The sequence below is a fragment of the Bidens hawaiensis genome, unplaced genomic scaffold, assembly GCF_021521415.1.
Source record: "Bidens hawaiensis isolate Kalapana, Puna unplaced genomic scaffold, B.hawaiensis_p1.1 tig00029921_1, whole genome shotgun sequence".
NCBI classification, from domain to species: Eukaryota; Viridiplantae; Streptophyta; class Magnoliopsida; order Asterales; family Asteraceae; genus Bidens; species Bidens hawaiensis.
The window spans coordinates 39109-59301 of NW_027494978.1; the positions used below are offsets into that span (position 1 = coordinate 39109).

A 20193-nucleotide genomic window follows, 5' to 3' on the forward strand; every position below is an offset into this window, starting at 1 on the left:
TCGGCTCGTTGGCTCATTTAGATTAAACCCTAAATTTTAATATCTATATATAATAATAGCATACCCAGAAATAACTAATTAAAAATTATACATATAGTATGCCACTCGATACCTAAAACCTTATGAAAGAATAACTAAAATAAAACATATAAAGTTATAAATTCTCTAGTTTATAAATTTCATATAATATGTATGTTAAAATTATAATTTTTGTCTTTTATGTATCAAGATTTGTAAAATATTAAATAAATAAATAATTAATAAAAAATAAAAAAATGAAAAATTAAAGGAGCTTGGCTCGAGAAGCTCGAGCTTTAAATGAGCCGAGCTCAAGCTCGATAAAGAAAACGAGCCGAGCTCGAGCCAACTCGATTAAGTTCGAGCTCGAGCACACTCTGGCTCGACTCAGCTCGTTTACAGCCCTAACTTTCGACTATATTCAAAACCAAGAATCTAAAACCATGTTAAAAGATGGATTTCAAGACAAACATGAAATCAAGATTCAAGATCCATTCTTGACAAGTTTTCACAAATTTGATATAACATTGGATGGTGTATTTGCCACATGTTTTAGTACATTCTTGTACTTGGAGAATCTTAAAAAAAAACATCAAACCTAGTACACCTTTACAGAAACATAACCAGTTAGATCTGCATGTCACCAACTAAATTACAACTTTTCTTTTTTTTTTCATGCACCACCAAAAATGATTTTGCCACGAAAAAAACGCGGTTATCTCTGGGCTTGTTCAGCACCCGACCCCCCAACGGATGCAGCCGTTGCATTACTTGTTGAACCATTGTCAGCCGGTTGTGGAACCCCCCATTTGCCTTCGGATTCAAGTGGCTCGAAAACATGCACCATCCCGTCTGACAACCCCAATGCGAATTGATTTGGTTCTTGTGGATGTGCAGCAATTACCAACGGATGCACACTCGGGCTGCTAAAAAAACAATATTTAATGACTCGGTCGGAGAAAAACAATACTTTGTCTCATTTAGAAAAATTAAAAGTAAATGTTATTCAAATAAAAAAAACATTTTGACTAAAAGCTTGAAACTTGTACAAAAAGAAAGCCTTTTTTATCAAAAAGTTTGAAACTTGTGCAAAAAGAAAGCATTTTGATCAAAAAGTTTGAAACTCGTAAAAAATAAAGCATTTTTTACCAAAAAGTTTGAAACTTTGCCCGAAAAATAAGCATTTTGAGCAAAAAGTTTGAAGCTTGAATATAAAGAAACCATTTTGATGAATCTTGTTACCTTGGGACACTGGGAGAAAGATATGCAGAAGGGTTGATTCGACAGCGTAAACGAAGATTAGAAGCTGTAAACACGCAGACAGTTGAATCCAAGAAACTTGCATACACGAGCTGACTATCACATGAAAACACCGCGTGGGATATCGGGGCAGAAGATTCGCGTGCCAGCCACTGAAAAAACCAAAATTTATGAACGAGTCAGTTTTGAGTTTTTTTTTTCTCTACGGGTAAAAATGTCAAAAGTCAGTCAGATTGTATTTTTATGGACAATTTGCCAAAAAATAAAGTAACCAATTTTGGCTGGGATAATTCAAAAAGGTTGGATTTATTGTGACAATAAACGGTCAAACTGATGATGTGGCATATGATTTGTCGGTATCTTTTCCATTTAAATCAAATTTCATGAAATTTTGATGATTTTCATCATTTAAATTAAGTTGGTTATAAGAAAATAAGTCAAACCAAATTTGGTTGACCTTTTTATGCAGATGGCACTATGTTTGATGCATAAAACCTCATCGTTTATTCAAATTTCCGTTGAATAATAAAACGCGTGGCATCATATTTAACACACTAATCTTTTATAAAAAAAATACTCAGAAAATAGACCCGACCCGCTACTAAATCGACCTATTTTGCACCTCTAGAAAATATTAAAAGAAGAAGAGTTATTTACCTGCTTTACACATTCAAGCTTTGTTGTTTCATAAATAGCAAGCTGCGTATCATGCACAACAAGAAAATGGATTTGATCATGATGAAACTGCACACGGGTGTCCGACTGTGCAGTTGGTGATCTTCCCGGTGGAAGTTGCAAGTATCTTGCTTTTTGTTTCTCCCATCCGTCAGAACTCCATACACAAATCTACAAAATTAAGTAAAAAACACAAATAAAAAAACTATAACTAAGAATCTTGATAGCAAATTCTTGAGGTTGTGTGGTGGTTAATGAACATACTAACCTGAGCATCGGCCCCTGACGAGACCAAAACGTTGAGCACGTGAGAAAATGCAAGACCCGTGATTCTTTTGGAGTGCCCTTTAAGTTTGCTTTTGACCTTAAACACAAAAAAAAGGTAGATAAGAAAGAAATATCAAAATCTAATAATTTTTTAAGGTCAAACATATATAAAACATATATAGCTCAATATTTTAGTGTTTATAAAAAGCTTAAAAAAAAGACTTCGAAAGTCTTTGACGCGCTAATTGTTTAATGAAAAGTTAAAGAAAAACTTAATAAAAAGTGACCAAAATAAGTGTTTCTTGAGCAACTAAACTCGGGCCGTTTTGAACCATACAGTTTGGCCTGTTTCCAACTGCCTCTATCCGCTTATACTGCCAACTCCAAATAATGTGGTAGTTTCTTTATCTTATTACATCAACACAAAGATTAGCTTAAAAAGAAAACGGGCCCGAAAGTCATCTAAAGTGAACTTTCAAAGCTTAAAAAACATAAATTTTTAACCAAAATAATATTTTATACTAATATTTGACACACACTTATTTGTTACAAAAAAGTAAACTTTTGGAGAAAATGTGGGCCGGTACAAAAGAATTAATCCTTTGGCCCGGTACCCAACTCCAAACAACGTGATAGTTGACTTTTTATGTCAAACATTGATTTACCTCGTCAACACGAACGTTATATATCTGGATGGTCGAATCATCCATACCAATAGCAATAATATTGTTGTCTTGTGGATGGAAAGCAAGAAAAGTAGCTGCCGGTGGTGGAGGCATAAACGTTGTCATTGTCTGCACGAAAGTTGACTTTTAGGTCATACATTGTTCTATATAAACATCAAGTCAAAGCACATTTTGTTTCAGATTCAACCGCCAACATCCTTGAAAGGCGGTTATTTGTTAAAAACTTTCATTTGGATAACTAAAATTTTCAAAATCTTTAACTAATTCCATTGATAGTTGATGCTAAAAAATTAGTCAACGTTACCTTAAAAGTCATCATGTTGAATAAAGAAATCTTTCCTCCTGATGCAGACATCACGTACGAATCATTTTTCGACAATGCAAAGCAGGAAACCGATTCTTCAGGGTTGGTTTCTGCCACATCGTTTGTCATCAAAATCCCGCTTGAAGGTTGCCATAGTTGAGGGGAAACACTGGCTGTTGCCTGCAAAAACAAGTTTGACCTAAAAAGTCAAACCTTGACCATGACTATCAAACTTTGACCAAAGTCAAACTTACCTTGCCACTTGAATTGCGCTCACTACGTTGCCATTTCCATAACAGATGTATAGCATTTGATGCTAATGCCAAAATAGCATTTCCTGAATTTGTATATATTAATCTTGATATCTGCATAATCAAATAATAATTTAAAAAAAAATTATTTAACAATATAACAATTTTAAAAAAAGACGACATACCTTTGTAACTCGCATGTTTTCCGGAAGTTTCTGTGACCGACACTGAGAAGCTTCACTTATTTCAGTGAGTTTCCAAATCTTTGATTTGTCATTCGTTTCTTCGGTGATTCTCGGTTTCACGTCCACCATAATTCTATTATCCCCATTCTACCATAACAATAATATTATATTTCATTATATTTTAGAAAAATAAAAAAAAACATTTAATAAATCCAAAACCGATAACTTTTCTTCCAAACTCACCATTCCCGAGACAGAACCACCAGAGGCCACCCTCTCCGCCATTGCAGCCCCGCTAGCGGCAACCGCAGCCGTTATTGTGTTTAAGGCAGGCTGAGTATTATAAGTATTATAAATTATAATGCAATTATTATAAAATATTGTATCATGTAAAAAATAAGTGTGACTTGCAATTATTATAAAATATTGTATCATGTAAAAAATAAGTGTGACTGTATTTTCAGACTTTCGGTTACCTTTGGAGGTTCAGAAGCTCTTGATGCAGTGTCATAAGAAAGATTCTCAAAAGTTCTAAGTAACCGAAGACCATCCGTATTTGCTAATATTTTGATTCCATTTTCATTAGCAGAAACAGCCAATAAAGTACCATCTTTATTAAACCGGATACGTGGGCTCGCCTTCATTTTTTATTAAATGACAAATTAGATTCAAAAAAGATCAAAATTATTTTTTTTTAAATGAAATGAATATTATTTACCGGAAGACCTCCGTCAGCCTCGACACTTGTTAAAAGTTGAACATTATCCATATCCCAATATTTAATATTGAAATCATCACCGGCTGCCAAAAAGCGGTTTTTAGTTGTGTCGAATTGCACAACGCCTAAAGATCGTTTACGGAATCCAAGATATGTTCTTTTTACAGCTCCTTCACTTTCATTCCATTCTACAATGTGTGAATCGCCTTCTTTGCTGGTCCCACATGAAAATAGCCTGAAATAATCACCAAAGATCAAGAAAGTTACAAGCTTTGACCATTTTCATCCAATAACGAGTGGGTCAAACGGGTAAATAACATAATCACCAAAAGATCAAAAAAGTTACAAAATTTGAACATATTTTATATACATCAATTTGGGTTGTATTTCATCAGTACCGGGTCAAACGGGTAAATAATATAATTACCAAAGGATCAAGAAAGTTACAAACTTTGAACATATTAATCGACCCATTTACTTGTATGCATTAGATTTCATCCGTGGGTTAAACGAGTAAATAATATTATCACCAAAAGATCGACAAAATCACAAACTTTGAACGTTTTAATCCACCGAAATGATGTTTGGAATCACATTTGGCATTTAAATATTTGTAAAGAATTTAGAAATTTTGGACAAAAGGAGCGTTTCCAGTCAACCCGAACCCGACCCATACAAAAAGTTAACCGTTTTGACCCGTTACCCAACTTGCCCGGCCCGCTTGTTTTCCACCATTAATTAATAAGAGTCAATGCATCAATCTTGTTGCAACTAACCTTGTTCCATCAGCACTATATGCCATTGTCGTGCACCAACGACCCGGAGCCTCGTAATCCACCCGGGAACCCATGTTATCATATAACCATGCTTTTATTTTCCCGTCAAGAGCCGTTGAAAATATGAACTGAGACCAAAAAAATTACAAAAAGTTTTATACTTTCGTTTACGCTATAAAACATTAACAAATTGTCTTCTTTTTTCAAGATTTTTTATTCTTACCTGAATGTTTTCTTTGTAGTGAGGGCATACGGAATACACGGGAGCATCATGACCTTCAAAAGTGTATTGTTTTGCGCCCGTTGCTGCATCCCAAACCTATAATCACAAGACGGTAAAACATCAAAAATATATCTATTTTCAAATATTGTTGACCGACCAACAAATATATATTTAAAACAAACCTTGATGGTCTTATCATCTCCACAAGTTATCACACAAAGCCGCTTATTCGGACTAGAGAATGCAAGATCGTTAACTCCACCGACATGAGCATCAATCTATAAATCAAGTAACCCAATGTTACTTAATATTTATCATTTACGAGAGAAGTCAAGCTGTCAAAGTCAACAGAATGGAAGTACACGTACCTCTAGATGTTGTCTCACATCATCACTTCCATGATATGAATATATTTGAACAATGTGCCTTGAATAAGCAACTCCTGTGTGCATAAAATTATTCAATGTGTCATTTTCGATCCGTTTAGTTCTGAATTCGTTGACTTGCGTTGACTTTTTATCTCAAACGAGTCAAATAAAAAAACTAGCTAAAAAGGAGGTCAAAGAGGTTAAAAATCATCCAAAATCTGTCTTTTTTATTCAAGATTATTATTATTATTATTATTATTAGTATTATTATTATTATTATCTAAGTTGAGGTGACAATCGAGCTCACATATTATGCTACATTTATTTTCCAAGACTTACCAAACAACGAACCATCCGGGCTCCAAATTACACGATTTACAGACACCCCGGGATCTTTAACAAGAGCAGCCTAAAAATATGAAAACAATAAGGTTTACGATACTTCAAAAAAAAATTAATAAATGACTAATTAAGCCTAAACATACATACCTGCAAAGACATTGAGCATGCACTAAGATCCCAAACTTTGAAGTTTTTCAAAACCAATTTATCTCTTGAACCAACTTCCCACAATCCAATGTCACCCACATTCGTTCCAACTAACGTATCCAATTTGTTGAACCACAATTCAGTCTATATTTAAAATAAATAAATAAATAAAGTTGATCTAACTTACCTAAGAGTAATGTTTGTTGTATAGGATGAAAATCCATGCTCATAGGTGATGAACCCTGGTTCAAAGTACGTGCAACCGTTTTGGGCAAGTCATCAGACGCGTTAAAAGCTTGACTATGACCACTATGGCCCGGAAATGACACCGGCAAGACGTTGACCGGAAGGTTGACCTATGTAAGAAGTTGTTTAATAAGTGCATTCTAATAATAATAAGTTAAAACATTATTTGGAATATGAAAAACCAAATCACCTCATCGGTTAAGCCCATGGGCCTTGTTCTCTTGCTCACATGATCAGATTCCACAGACGGGTTCGTTGGTGGGGTCCGTGGATGCTTTAACGCAGCAGGAATAGAGGGCCCACCAAGCCCAATGGCACTACCGGAAACCGCAGGGTGAGATACTGCGGGTGGATTAGACATCCAACCCGCAAGGGGGGTTGGAACTTGAGCTTGTGTCGGTTGAAATGGCTTTACAAAAAAAAATATATACCAATTAGTCAAAGAAAGTCAAGAAACCGAGTAACTACAATGAAAAAGTTGTATAAAACGAACCCCGTGTGCCCCTAAAGGAGGAAAGCCTCCGGCTTTTGGTAAAGATCCAAGAAGTGGATTATTTGCAGGCGATGGAGCGCGTGCACCGTTTGGTTGTCCACATGAATGGTCTACAAACAAAGTTTTGATATCCGGATTTGGCCTAGGCGTTTTACAAAGTTGGTGTTGCCAATTTAAGCTACGTTACACAATAACATTATACAAAAAAGTCACCAATATTAGCCATAACAAACGAACAAACAAACGTACCCAGTATAACCTCACTCATAGTGTTCGGATATTCTTATGTTGATTAAAGTGTTTATTTGACCACTAAACAATCAAGCGATAATTTACTCAAAACACTAAAATCCGATCATCGAGATAATCATACTTGCACATCCAAACACTATGCAAATGTGGTAAAACTCTAACCTTTGGTTTATAAGAGTCCGAAGCCTCGAGTTCTTGAGATTAGGAAACTGCAACTTGTCACGAAACAAGGGATTTGCTTCGATAAGCTTCTTGAGCTCAACCAACATTATAGCTCGAGCCGATTTAGTATCACCATATTTAGAAAGTTGCTCATTCTCCCTAAAATTCAATCGAAAACAATTTTTATTTTATCAATTTGTGAAAGATTAATATTCTTGTTTAATCTTTACAATACCTAAAATTCTCCAAAGTCAACAATTGAGTAATCTCCTTAAAAAGCTCTTCGTTAAACGACGCAAACACTTTAAGATCCTTGACGAGAATCTCCACGGCTTTCGATCGGTCATGTCTACCAAACGAATGCGAGTACGCTTTAGTAATCAAGAACCTTAATTTACTCAACATTAAGGTTAGTGAATGTAACTAACTAACTAACTACTTACTTATCCAATGCTTCAAGATACTTTTGTTTTCTAATTTCGAAAAATATCTTCATCGAATACCGATTATCGTCCACTTTCGTGAACCCCGAAAGGTACTTCTCAACTTCATCCCAATTCCCATTATGAACCTCATCTTCAAAATACTTCATATTAAAGAAAAACCCTGATTCTTGTTCAAGTCTAACATAAAACACATATAAAATATATAAAATAAACATCAAAATCACACATTTTACTTCAAATTTAACAAATTAACTAAAAAACCTAATAAAAATATTCAAACAAACATCAAAATCTCACAATTCTACTTAAAGTTTTCAACTTTAACACACAATAAATAAATAAATAAATAACTAAATAAATAAATAAACTAATAAATATTAAAATAAACATCAAAATCACACATTTTTACTTCAAATTCAACTAATTAACTAAAAAACCTAATAAAATATTAAAAAAAAACAGCAAAATCTCACAATTCTACTTAAAGTTTTCAACTTTAACACACAAAAAATAAATAAATAAACTAATAAATATTAAAATAAACAACAAAATCACACATTTTTACTTCAAATTTAACAAATTAACTCTAAAGAAAACTAATAAAATATTAAAATAAGCATCAAATCTCACAATTCTACTTAAAGTTTTCAACTTTAACACCAAAATATAAAAAATAACTTACTTGTGAACTGTTTCTTTAAATTTTTCTTCATCAAGAAACTGCAAGATTAAGAACACAAGCTCTCTACTTAGCGACGACATTATGCCTCCACCGTCGCTAAAGATATCAGATCTGTAAAACCCATATACAAAAGATAATAATATTAAGCTTCTAAACAGCAGTAAAAAAAATTAAAAATAATTAAAAAATAAATTAAAATAAAATGAATAAAAAAATTTAAAAATAAAAATAAAATCCCAGACCCCAGAAACTAGATCCCCATAAATTTAAGCTTAAAAAAACTTATTATTATTATTATTAGATGAACAGGCATACCAAGTCAAGAATAATATTAGTAACAAAAATATATGAACAAGAATAATCAAATGATGTCATTTTTAATTAAAAAAAACATCATTTTTTTTAATTTTAGTAACAAAAATACCAGATTTCTATGGTGGATCAGAAAAAAGCACTCACCTTTAAACCAAGTCAAGAAACACAATAATCAACATTAAAAATATATAAAATAAATATATAAATAATAAAATTAAAAACCCATAAAAATCTAAAAAAAACCCACCTTTAAACCAAGTCAAAAAAAAATAAAATCATTATTAAAAAAATTAAAATAATAAAATAAAAAACCCATAAAAATCTTAAAAAAACCCACCTTAACAAGAAGATCAGTTGATGAAGAAACCAAAGAGAAAAAAAAAACACAGCTTTCTCTCTCTATAGATACATATAAGTCTGTATCTATATATAAATATGTGAGTAGGTGTGTGTGTGTGTGTGTGTGTGGAGAAAATAAAACCATTGATAGTGTTTGCAGAAGGGTTGTTTTTATAGATGAAGTTTGATAACTCAGTTGACTTATCAGTTGAAAAGTGAGTGTGTTTATTATAAGTAGTGAGTGGATATGTGATAAGTTAATTTAGTTGTGGGTCCTACTGAGCCGGCTTGGATTAACAAGCTGACAGCTGTACTTCAGCTTGGCTTTGATCAAGAGAAAAGATAGAGTGCTTTGCATTCTATGGTATTACAAAAGGTCTTATTCTTTTTATTTTTAGGTTATTTTAAGACCAGATATTAAAACTGGTTGAGTTGATCACTTTCTAATCATTTTTAAGGATGTTTTAATTAGTTATGAAGTCAGTAAGATTATTTTGGTTTCTGACGAGAATCTTTTGGTTTCCATGAGATATTTTTTTGGCTTCGGCGAAATTTTCTGGACAAGTGGCTAATGCTGGTTAGCTAAAAATCTCGTTGAGTAATAATTAAAAAATGATCGGGTCAACTAGTTTTATGGTGGGAAATATTTGAATTGGTTGGTCAAATAGACATTTTGTCAACATTATGATCATATTTTGTCACGTGCCATAAAACAATCGTGTCACTTATGGTAGATGTTGGTTTACTAAAAATCTCGTTGAGTCATAATTAAAAAGTGATCGGATCAACTAGTTTTATGTTGGGAAATATTTGAATTAATTGGTCAATGGACATTTTGTCGACATTATGATCATATTCTGTCGCGTGTCATTAACTATCGTGTCACTTGTTTATTTCTAAAAAATCTCTGAGCAGATAGGATTTTTAGGCATCTCACAAGATTATTTTGGCTTCCAACGTCATTTATTCTGGCTTCCGGTTTTCAGCGACAGTTTTTTAGCTACTCGCAAGATTTATTTTGGCTTTCAGCAAGATTTTTTGAACAAGTGACTTTAAGAATTGGTTAATGAAATGAACATTTTGTAGATATTGACCGGTGTTAAATCCGACACTTTAATATTATTTTTTTTTGAATATTAAAACCACTCCCATTTGATGAAAAAGATGGACGGCTGAGATTAAAATGTTTAACAAAGTATGTAGGTCAGATGCACATGCACTGGATAAAACCCCTTTTTATTTTTTATTTTTATTTATTTTCTTGTTTTGACAAGGTGTCATGAAGATGTGAAACGTGTAAAAGGTCTGGGAGTTGGCTTTTATTACGAAACTGCCACCATTTATTGGTTTTTGAGCTTATACGACGAGAAAATGTATGTACGATATGATAAATTTAAGGATATATCGTGTAAGAGAAATTGAGATGACTTGGAATTAGGTCACCTTGCTTTTGTGATTATTCTATCAATGTCTAATTTCAGATTCTCTCACACGTTATTATGGAATTAGGATATGTATTGTAAGAGCATTCACATCCATCCCTTAAATTTACTTGAGGAGAGTATGTAAATTATAGAGTGAAGTTTTAAGTGGTTGTAAGTGTAAATTATGGGGTGGAGAGAAAAATGTAGTAATTTTTTATAAATTTGGGGAAACATTTGGGAAATATTGTTTGCCCCTATTTATTTTTTAATATTTGTTGGATTGGTTGTGAATAAATGAGAGAAAAAACTGTAATGATAAATGTATAAAAAATATTATTTAATTAAACAGAAGAGAAAAATATAGTATTTTTAGTGTAATTATAAAGATAAAGATAGAGAATGGGATGAGAATGCTCTAATAAAATAATATTTATGAGAAAATTATTTCTCTCACATGCATCATTTAACCAGAAAAAAAAAGTATTTTTGATTTATATTTATTTAGATTTTAGTTATATGCTACTGGATTTTATCACTCGTATTACGGGGTTGTTTTATATTATTTGTTTTTAATATTTATATATATTTTTTGAGTTTTAATTTTATTTGCTGTAAGAAAGTTAATAATATATTTAGGGTTTAATGATGATAGGGTTTCACAAATAAATGAGATGTTATAATCTGGTTTAAACGTTATATGGGTTTGGTGATACCATGATCCGCTTTTTTTAATTATAAAATTGTTTCTTAATTATGAATATTATCTTTTTTTAATCAGATATTAATTTTTAGTACATCTCTATATTATAGGATTCTCATATCAAATATCTGGTGAGATTAATTTTTTAATTTAATGAGATGTTATAAGCATATTTGGTTTTGGTGAAATCTATACATTTGAATTCGAGTTAAATGCATGAGAAGCTTTCATTTATAAATAAAGCAATCTGGTGGATTGAGAGAATGTAGGATGCAGGCAGATAGCTTTTAATGGTTTCTTTTATATATATTTAAGATTTAGAAAAATATTTGTCTAACGGGTTGAGTCTGCCTAACGAGTGTACTTCTGCCACCTATATATGCAGGTGCGCTACGACGGGTAATTAAATATCAGTTACTTGATAAGAGAGAGAGAGGGGGGGGGGGAGTTGTGGTTGGGTGGTTCATTAAGTAACGCTGCCACTGATGAACAGTGGTTAGGAAGGTACCGACGTTTTGTGATGAGTTATTGATGGGTAGTAGATGTTAGGCGGGTATCGACAGTGAGCGTCCCAACCTCCATTAAACATTTGAACGTACGTATGTGTTGTGTAATATGCATAAAATAAATATAACTAATATCACATGTGCATAGATAATTTATAAAACATGGCAATAAACAAGTAACATGTATGTTTTATAATAGAAGATTCAGAATTTTCTTTTTTAACATGTAACATTTTTGGTATTTTTTTAGCTATCAACAGGAAATATTTATCAGGTTAGGTCGTCGAACTTTATATTTTTATTATTATTATTTTGTTTTCCCATATTAAGTCGTGTTATTGAGATATAATTGGGTTTTTAATTGTATATATAATTATGGACAAATTGGAAATAAATAATCTCACATTTTGTGTATTGGCCGATAATAATTTCACCTTTAATAATTTATGTCAATGGTCCAACCTTTCGACTATTTTCTCTCAATTGACCTCCTTTAAAAAACATTTAACGTCGTTAAGTGTTTTTTCGAATTTCAAACCGATGTTTTAGAGCTTTTAATTGGAAGAAAGATACGAGTCAACTGATGCAAAACATAACTCGAAACAAATTCGTAAACTCTTAATAGACAAAACAACCAATACTGGTAATACAAAATGCCATATCTTATAAAAGTTATGTATGCATCTGCAACTAAATGATGTGATATCTTTCTCTAAGCCTATGTCCTCCAATCCATAAAGAACATTGGGTGTGCGGCGGCCACTTCATAACGCGAAACGCCATTTATAAAAATGATACTTTGAACATTTGGCTAAGCGATCTATGTGTGATCGTCTCTCACGCCCACTAACACTTTCATAGAGTCACAGGGACATCCTTAGCACATATTACATGACGTTTAACTTAACGTCCCTTTTAATTAGCCCGGGAACACATAACCTTAATATATTTTATCATATAACTTATATTACACATCATAAAATGCATTCTTCTTCAATGTAAGTCATGGCTCTTGATACAAGCAAATTAGTCTCGCGCGCGCGCGTGATCGGTGCATAAAATATGAACATTTCAATAATGGTTTCATGGGGGCAGGGACCAGAAGTGTCTTGTTTTGGTAGTTGATGGTGAAATGTGCATCGTGGGTTAAATATTACCACTTACTCCAAAAGTGACATAAAGTGGGTCCCATTGAATACCTGTCATCTTCTCATTGGCTTGTTTCTGATTTTCAAAATATTCTTTAAATAAATACATTATACATGTACTTTTAAACATGAAACGAACTTTATGTTGTCAAATTGTTAATACAAACTAAACTAATACTATCTTTAATGGCTTTTAGAAGATAAACACTTCGAGGTCTTTGGATGCTTTTAATATTAGAGGGTATTGTCTTTAGAAGAAGTGTTATTACATAAGGGTATGTGTCTTTAGGTTACGTATAGTGGGGGATTATAAATTAAAAGTGATGAATGAAGAATCTTTTGTCGCCTAGTTTGTCGCCCCATTACACTTGCCCTTATGAAAAGGTGGGCCCAAAGTAAAAATTAATAAAATTTTTGTATGAAGAGTGTGTGTAATGGGTGATGAGGCTGAAGTTAAAGTGAGTAAGGATATTTGTAGAGTTAGAGATGAAATTGAGGTTTTTAAAGATTTGTAAGAATATTACGTGCCATTTAAGAGCACATATGGACGTACTTGGCATTGAAGATAGTCTAAGAATATCTTCACTGGTAAGTTAGTTTTTAGGCGTTCTTAATTGCCATGTCTTATGTCACGTTAAAAGTCATTAAAGCCACAATTTTATCTCTAATCTTATAAATATTTTTACTAAATTTTTTTTATTTCATCAGCTACCTATCACACACAATATTTATATAATTTTTTTTTTTTTACTTTAGACCCACCTTTTTCACAAGAACCTAGACAAACACATGTTCTTGTGTAAGGACACTTTATCTAAGGGCAATACCTCTAAGGCTATGTGTAGTGGAGGAGGTTACAAAATGAGGCGTTTGTGTCATGTGACGCCCAGTCAGGAAAAATGGGTTTTTGTTTTAGGGGTGCAGTGGTGATGTAGCCCAATATATATACACATGTATATATATATACACCACACACAATACAGTATAATAATAATAATATTATTCAAAGAGATCTCTAGCGACAAATATTGATGCCCCCCACCCTATCGCCTCTATTATCGGCCGGGGGGTGTTCCTAAAAAAACTCGCCCTCGTCGCCTCATTTCATCGCCCCAGTACGCTTAGTCTAACGCGAAGGGCATCTTAAGGCATCTGAGGATTTATCTCCTAAGAGCCCCTTGGAGATAGTCTAAGTTATATAGATACTAACTTTAAAAGCTGTTGTGTGTAAAGTGACATAACACGAGAAAGTGTGTTTTGACAACCAACACGTGTTTAACCCTTGGGCTGACAATTCGTGTCTTAACATGTATAACAAGTTAGAAACAACGCGCTTACCCCAAGAGTCAAACATAAACACGACTCGTTTAACCACTTTATATATCATGACTACAAGACAGTTTTAAGCTTCATGTACCAATAAGGGAAACCGATGCAGTTTAGCCTACTAATTTCAATTATCTAACAAAAAAAAATCATACCATATTTTTTAATATAAACATGTCTTATCGCGTCTTCATACGTGTTTTGATTTGGAATAATATGAGCTAGCGGGATGTTAGAATCAAATGAATCGGAATCTTCCTCCATTGTTGTTTGGTATGAACTTTCGTCGCTAGATATAGGAATTGGGAGAAAAGATGTTCCCATATAGCCTTTCCCTTTACCGGATCGAAGCTGAATGGATTCTTCGCTAGATTGACGATCGCACATCTGTACGAGGTTATATTGGGGATAGGAGCGCGTTTTCCTTTCTTATCCGTACTTGTTATATTTTATTGGTATTAAATTTTTAATCATTCAATTATTTCTTTGATATCCTTACTTGGATACTAATGATTATTATAAACTTATTTCTGATCAAAGCCTACGTATGATTAAGTACCTAATTCGCTAAGATCGATGGCTCTGATACCAACCTGTCACACCCGCACTTAGGGCCTAGGCGTGTGACCAATAGTTAGTACCTGTTTTGTAAATATATCAGAGTTTTAGCGGAAGTCTTTAGTTTATAGTAAAATATTAATTAATATTTTGAAACATTAGTTTATTTGTAAAATCTTTATTTACAACAATAATAATATTTGATTTATTAGAAAGCTTTTCGAATAATAAATATTCGAGAGTTTGATTTGTAAACCTCGTTTGATTTATAAAACTTGTTTAAATATTGTTTGCAATATCTTAATAATTTTAAAACTTAGCCATCTCTACCTTGCGAGCGTCTATCTCCTTGAATGACTCTAATTCCTTGATACCTGTACTAATTTTCCTGTAATCATGGGGGGAAAATACGTCAGCGATATGCTGGTGAATCGTTGACTCTAAAAACATTTTTATAAATATTTCTTTGACTGATAAGATAGTTTTCATGAAACAATCTCAGCAGAAACGTCTATTATTTCTGGGATTGTGCCACTGCCAAACACACACAATTATGGTTCTCCGGGAGTTGATACTCTTTGGAGAACTTTTATTTTGACCTCTAGTCAGTGGCCACGTAGCCTTGACTGATAGACTAGATTGATTATGTTTGGATCCAGACACATGTGTACTCGGTCTGAGTTGTTTTTATTTTCTATCTTGTTTTTAATAGGGATCACGTAATCCCATAAATCTTTATTTGACTGTCTTTGTTTAAGATAAACAACCCGTTTATCTTGACTGAAAAAGTTTTAACGTATTCACCTGTGACTATCTGTTCTGAATGATGTGGTGATCTCGTTTGAAAACTTTTGTGAATGAATGAATGAATGATTGATTGATTGAATGATTGACCTATAATAAAATAGGTTTATGTAAATACCCGGACCGTCTCTTAATCCGGCTATAGACCTTTAGTCTAGTTTGATTACTTAAACATTAATTGATCTTTTGTTTGAATGAAATATCTTTGATATGAAATCTTTCTCTATATTTGCTAACCATGTGCTACGTTTCTTCTTCAAGAAGAAACGTCAATTATTTCTATCCCTTTTTAATATCTTATATTTCTTAAAAATAAAGAAATAATGTATTAACTATATCCTTTAAAAATTCTATCTTTCTTAAAGAAACATTATTTTAATTTATTCATTATACTTATAATTCTTTAATCAATGTCTAGGCTATACCCCTGACTAGGGTCTAAGCATTTATTACTTTATTAATATTTTATTCGGACAGAACTCTTACCTTGCTTAGCTTATTATTTTCTAGATTCTCGGGCAGCACTTCGACGCTTGCACGTACTTTGAGAATCTTGATCAACAACTCCTCGGCATGCAAATCGAGGCAACGTTAGGGCGTTGCCGGGTCATGCACGTATTTCGAGGAAGAATGTCAGGTGGTCTCGGGTCGGCACGGTTTACGAGGTCGTCACGCGTTACAAGGTCGGTACGCAAAACGAGGTGCGCCGATTGTCGGGATTGTCGGTACGAACTTCGAGGTGTCGTCGGTATATGGTGCGGATTACGAGGTTATAATTGTCGGGTTGGTGGCACAAAAAACGAGGTAGAGAGAGAAAGTTTCTAGAGAGAGAGATATTTAGGTGTGCAAATGAAGGTGCTAAGCACCCCTATTTATAAGCTGAAAAACGAACCCATCGCGGTACGCGGTGGTTGATGAAAACCCGGTCGCGTATCGCGACGTAGGTTTGATGAATCACCGGTAGCATCGCCACGTGTCGCCACGTGGTGGACGCGGTGTGTAACAACGTGAAAATTTCGAGTTCAAAGTATCAACTTTCCAAAGTCTAGGGACTAAAATTGCCAAATTCCAAAGTTGAGGGTTTAAATTGAAAATTCTGATTTCCTGACCCATCGCGCTACGCGATGAGTCAGAGGAGAGGCCCATCGTGTATCGCGATGGGGTACCTGACACAACGTGACACGTGTGCCACGTGGCACACGGTGGCATCATGTGCTGCCACGTGTCACCTGTGACACGTGGCAACACTGCTGCCACGTGGAGCGGTGCCTGCCACGTGTCGACACGTGGCAGGCCTACGCTGTGAGTCAGCAGACCTATATCGCGATACGCGATAGGTCTGCTGAGGCTCGGATTTCTTTTGTATAGGTTTAATATGGTGGTTTTGTAAATATAAAACAACTAATCTTTTGTTAAATAACTTAAACGGGTATTTATAATTCTCGTCTTTTGAATATATATAAATGTTACACTTTTGATCCTTAAAGTTTTATAAAGACTTCCGCAACATAACGCAACTCTGATCTATTTACAAATACGATACCAACTTATGGGTCGCACTCCTAGGCCCTAGAAGGGGGTGTGACACGGTGCCACTTGGTGACACGTGGCAAGACATGGTGCCACTATGTGACATGTGGCGGGGCACGTGTCACCTCGTCATGCCTTTATGCCACGTGGTGACACGTGTCATCCTGTCAGACCTCGTCATCGCGGTACGCGATGACGTTGGGTTTTGGTTCATCGCGTATCGCCGTCTGCCCATTTCTTGGGTTTAGAAAACATACCCATCGCGGTACGCGATGGGCCTTTTTCTGATCCGTCGTGTATCGCGATCGGACAGGAGAACAAAATTTTCTCTTTTGGTCCTTGGACTTTGCTATTTGGTATTTTTAGTCCGAAATTTTTGTGATGTTACATTCTCCCCACCTTGGAATGAATCTCGTCCTCAAGATTCGTTGTGAGTGATTCTTTTCTTATTGATTTGCTATCAGACTCTTTCTAATCTTCTTGTTTGAGCTTAACTTGAACTGTTTGAATAATTGCAATTCCTTATATTCGTCGTTAACTTACATCTTTGGGTGACGTATTTAGTCAATAGTTCAGAAAATCATAAGTAATTGTAAATTGTTAAGCACAGTGGCCAGTTGTGTTTAACTATTTACCTTACCTTTGTATTCAAAACATTTACTGATGTTAACAAGATTGCTTTTTGAATTCAGTCTATCGAATTCTTTTAAGTTACTCGTCTCGATTTCTTTCAAGGTTTCCATACTTGAGTAATAATATTCTTTTACTTCTTGATTTTAACGGATTGTTTCCGTTTATTTCTATCAATTATACTCTTGAACCTTTAAAGTTCGGATAATTGATTTTCCTTGAGTAGACATATTCTTGTGTCCGAGTTTAATTCATTCCTTTCATCTATCTTTAGATGATAGTTTCTTGTATTTCAAAAATTTTACTATCTCTTTTCCTTTGCCTGTAAGCATTCTTGTGTAAGACACGATCTATATGTTAATATCTTTCTTTATATATATTAGGGATTTAAATAACCCTTATACGATTACAAAATTTCTCATTTTATAACGAGATTACAAGCAGTTTACAAGAGTTAACTAAACTATTAGTTATTTCTGATGCCTTTGGATCTTGAACATTCAGTTGGCATACTTTTGTCTACTTCTATTCTTGGTTGGATGCATCTTGTATGTTTAACATATTATTCTTTCCTTTCTTAGCACCACTTCCAATAACGTTGTTTGTCTTATTCGGACATTCTGAGCTGAAGTGTCCGTTTTCTCCACAATTAAAACATACAACTGTTTTCCTTTTGCAATCGTCTTCCGAATGACCGAGTTTATTGCAAAAGTTGCATGTGATTAATGGAATACTTTTGGGGAAGTTTGTTGGTCTTAAACATTTTAGGGGTGTTCATCGGATCGGATAACGGATTATTCGGGTTATTCGGTTCGGGTTAATCGGATTTGAAAATTTTTAGACCCTATCCGAAATCCGATCCGATCCGAATTAGGAATATTCTTATCCGATCCGAATTTATCCGAATTCAATTCGGATCGGATTCAAATAATATCCGAATAATCCGAAATTATCCGAATAATCCGAAATAAAGCTAAAATTTTTTTCTATTTTCTTGTTCCTAACATTTAATAGTTTAGAACCACAATAAACATACAAACCGGAAAATACGAATTATTCTTAACATAAATTTAAAGTTTAAACTTCAAATAATAGTCTAAAATATATACCAAACCGGAAAATACCAATAAAAACATGTTTTTTATTCGGATTAATCGGATATCCGAATAATCCGAACAATCCGAATTTTTTAAAATTCCATATCCGAATCCGATCCGAATCCGAATTACTTATTCGGATATTCGGATTGATCCGATCCGAATAAGAATTCGGATCGGTTTATTTGGGTTTCGGTTTCGGTTCGAATTTCGGTTTTTTCGGATTTCGGATTTCTTGAACACCCCTATATTTAAAAGACCCTTCCTCCTTTTCGTTGTCTTTCTTTGTTTTAATTTCTTCTCTCTTTCCCTTGTCATTCTTATCCTCTTCTTGATTTCTGATAAGACCATTCATAAGATAACCGGCTAATTCCATGGCTAAATCAGCGGTTCGAGGCAAATGAGATCTTACCATATCTCTAATTTCCCGAGGCAAACCCCATATGTAGTGGGTTACTTTGTTGGATTCGGGTATAACCAAATGTGGTACCAATCTACAATACTCATGAAACTTAGTATTGTATTCTCTGAGATTAGTGTCTTCCACCTTGAGGTTCAAAAACTTAGTTTGAATAAGATCGATTTCATGCATGGGAGAGAACTTTCGTAACACCAGTTCTCTGAATTCTTCCCACTTCAATTGGTACATAGTTTCTCTACCCTTTGTTATGATCAGGGTATTCCACCACTCCAAAGCCTCACCTTTAAAGTATTGAGAGGAGTATTGAATCTTTTGAATATCAGTACAATTGCCGATGATAACAATTGACTCGATTTCTTCAAGCCATCGTACAGCTGATATGGCACCTTTATCGCCATAGAATTCTTTTGGTCCAAATTCCTTGAAGTTCTTAAAACTAATGCCTTGAATTACTAGTTGTTTCTTGAATTTACGATTGAGTTTGCTCTCAGCGTTGGAGCTATGAACATTTTCTTCATGATGAGAAGGTTTCTTATACGGATGAGTTCTTGATGATTTATTTGAATGTTCTATTTTATGTTTGTGTGACCTTTCTTTCATTGCATAGATGAAGGGAGTCATTGCATTATGAATCATGTCTTGAATTTTTACCAGATACTGCTCAGGAATCTCCTATCCAGGTTTTGTCGTATCCTTATTGCTTCTATGAGTTGAAGCTTCATCATTATTCTCTTGATTGTTTGGATTCGACATTCTGTAAACAGAATAGATTTTAGTATGAACCAAATTCTTTATTTATATACTAACAATAAAATGTTCGTTACTAGTGTGTGACATTCTTATTGATTTGTTTACAGAATGTTTAATTAAGTCTACCGCATTTTGAGTATATTT

At 33.8% G+C, this 20193-nt stretch overlaps 1 protein-coding gene across 2 annotated transcripts; it reads right to left on the reverse strand.

Annotated features, from left to right (window-relative positions):
- Positions 1–539: 539 nt before the first annotated feature.
- On the reverse strand, positions 540–9295 carry LOC143579727 (protein TOPLESS-like). 2 transcript variants are annotated; one of them, XM_077062952.1, is made up of 25 exons: positions 9154–9295; positions 8502–8612; positions 7817–7996; positions 7609–7722; positions 7374–7532; positions 6960–7137; positions 6657–6875; positions 6408–6576; positions 6221–6330; positions 6071–6140; positions 5732–5805; positions 5546–5641; positions 5364–5459; positions 5141–5268; positions 4365–4599; positions 4123–4284; positions 3890–3979; positions 3647–3793; positions 3465–3575; positions 3211–3390; positions 2886–3014; positions 2222–2317; positions 1936–2124; positions 1261–1430; positions 540–941 (listed from the first exon to the last, which is right to left on the reverse strand). In XM_077062952.1, the coding sequence occupies exons 2-25, from the start codon at positions 8579–8581 to the stop codon at positions 734–736; spliced, it is 3390 nt and encodes a 1129-aa protein (XP_076919067.1). In that variant the 5' UTR covers positions 8582–8612; positions 9154–9295; the 3' UTR covers positions 540–733. The 2 variants fall into 2 exon arrangements, with proteins under 2 accessions (XP_076919067.1, XP_076919066.1); XM_077062951.1 differs by having other exon boundaries at positions 540–944.
- Positions 9296–20193: the final 10898 nt, after the last annotated feature.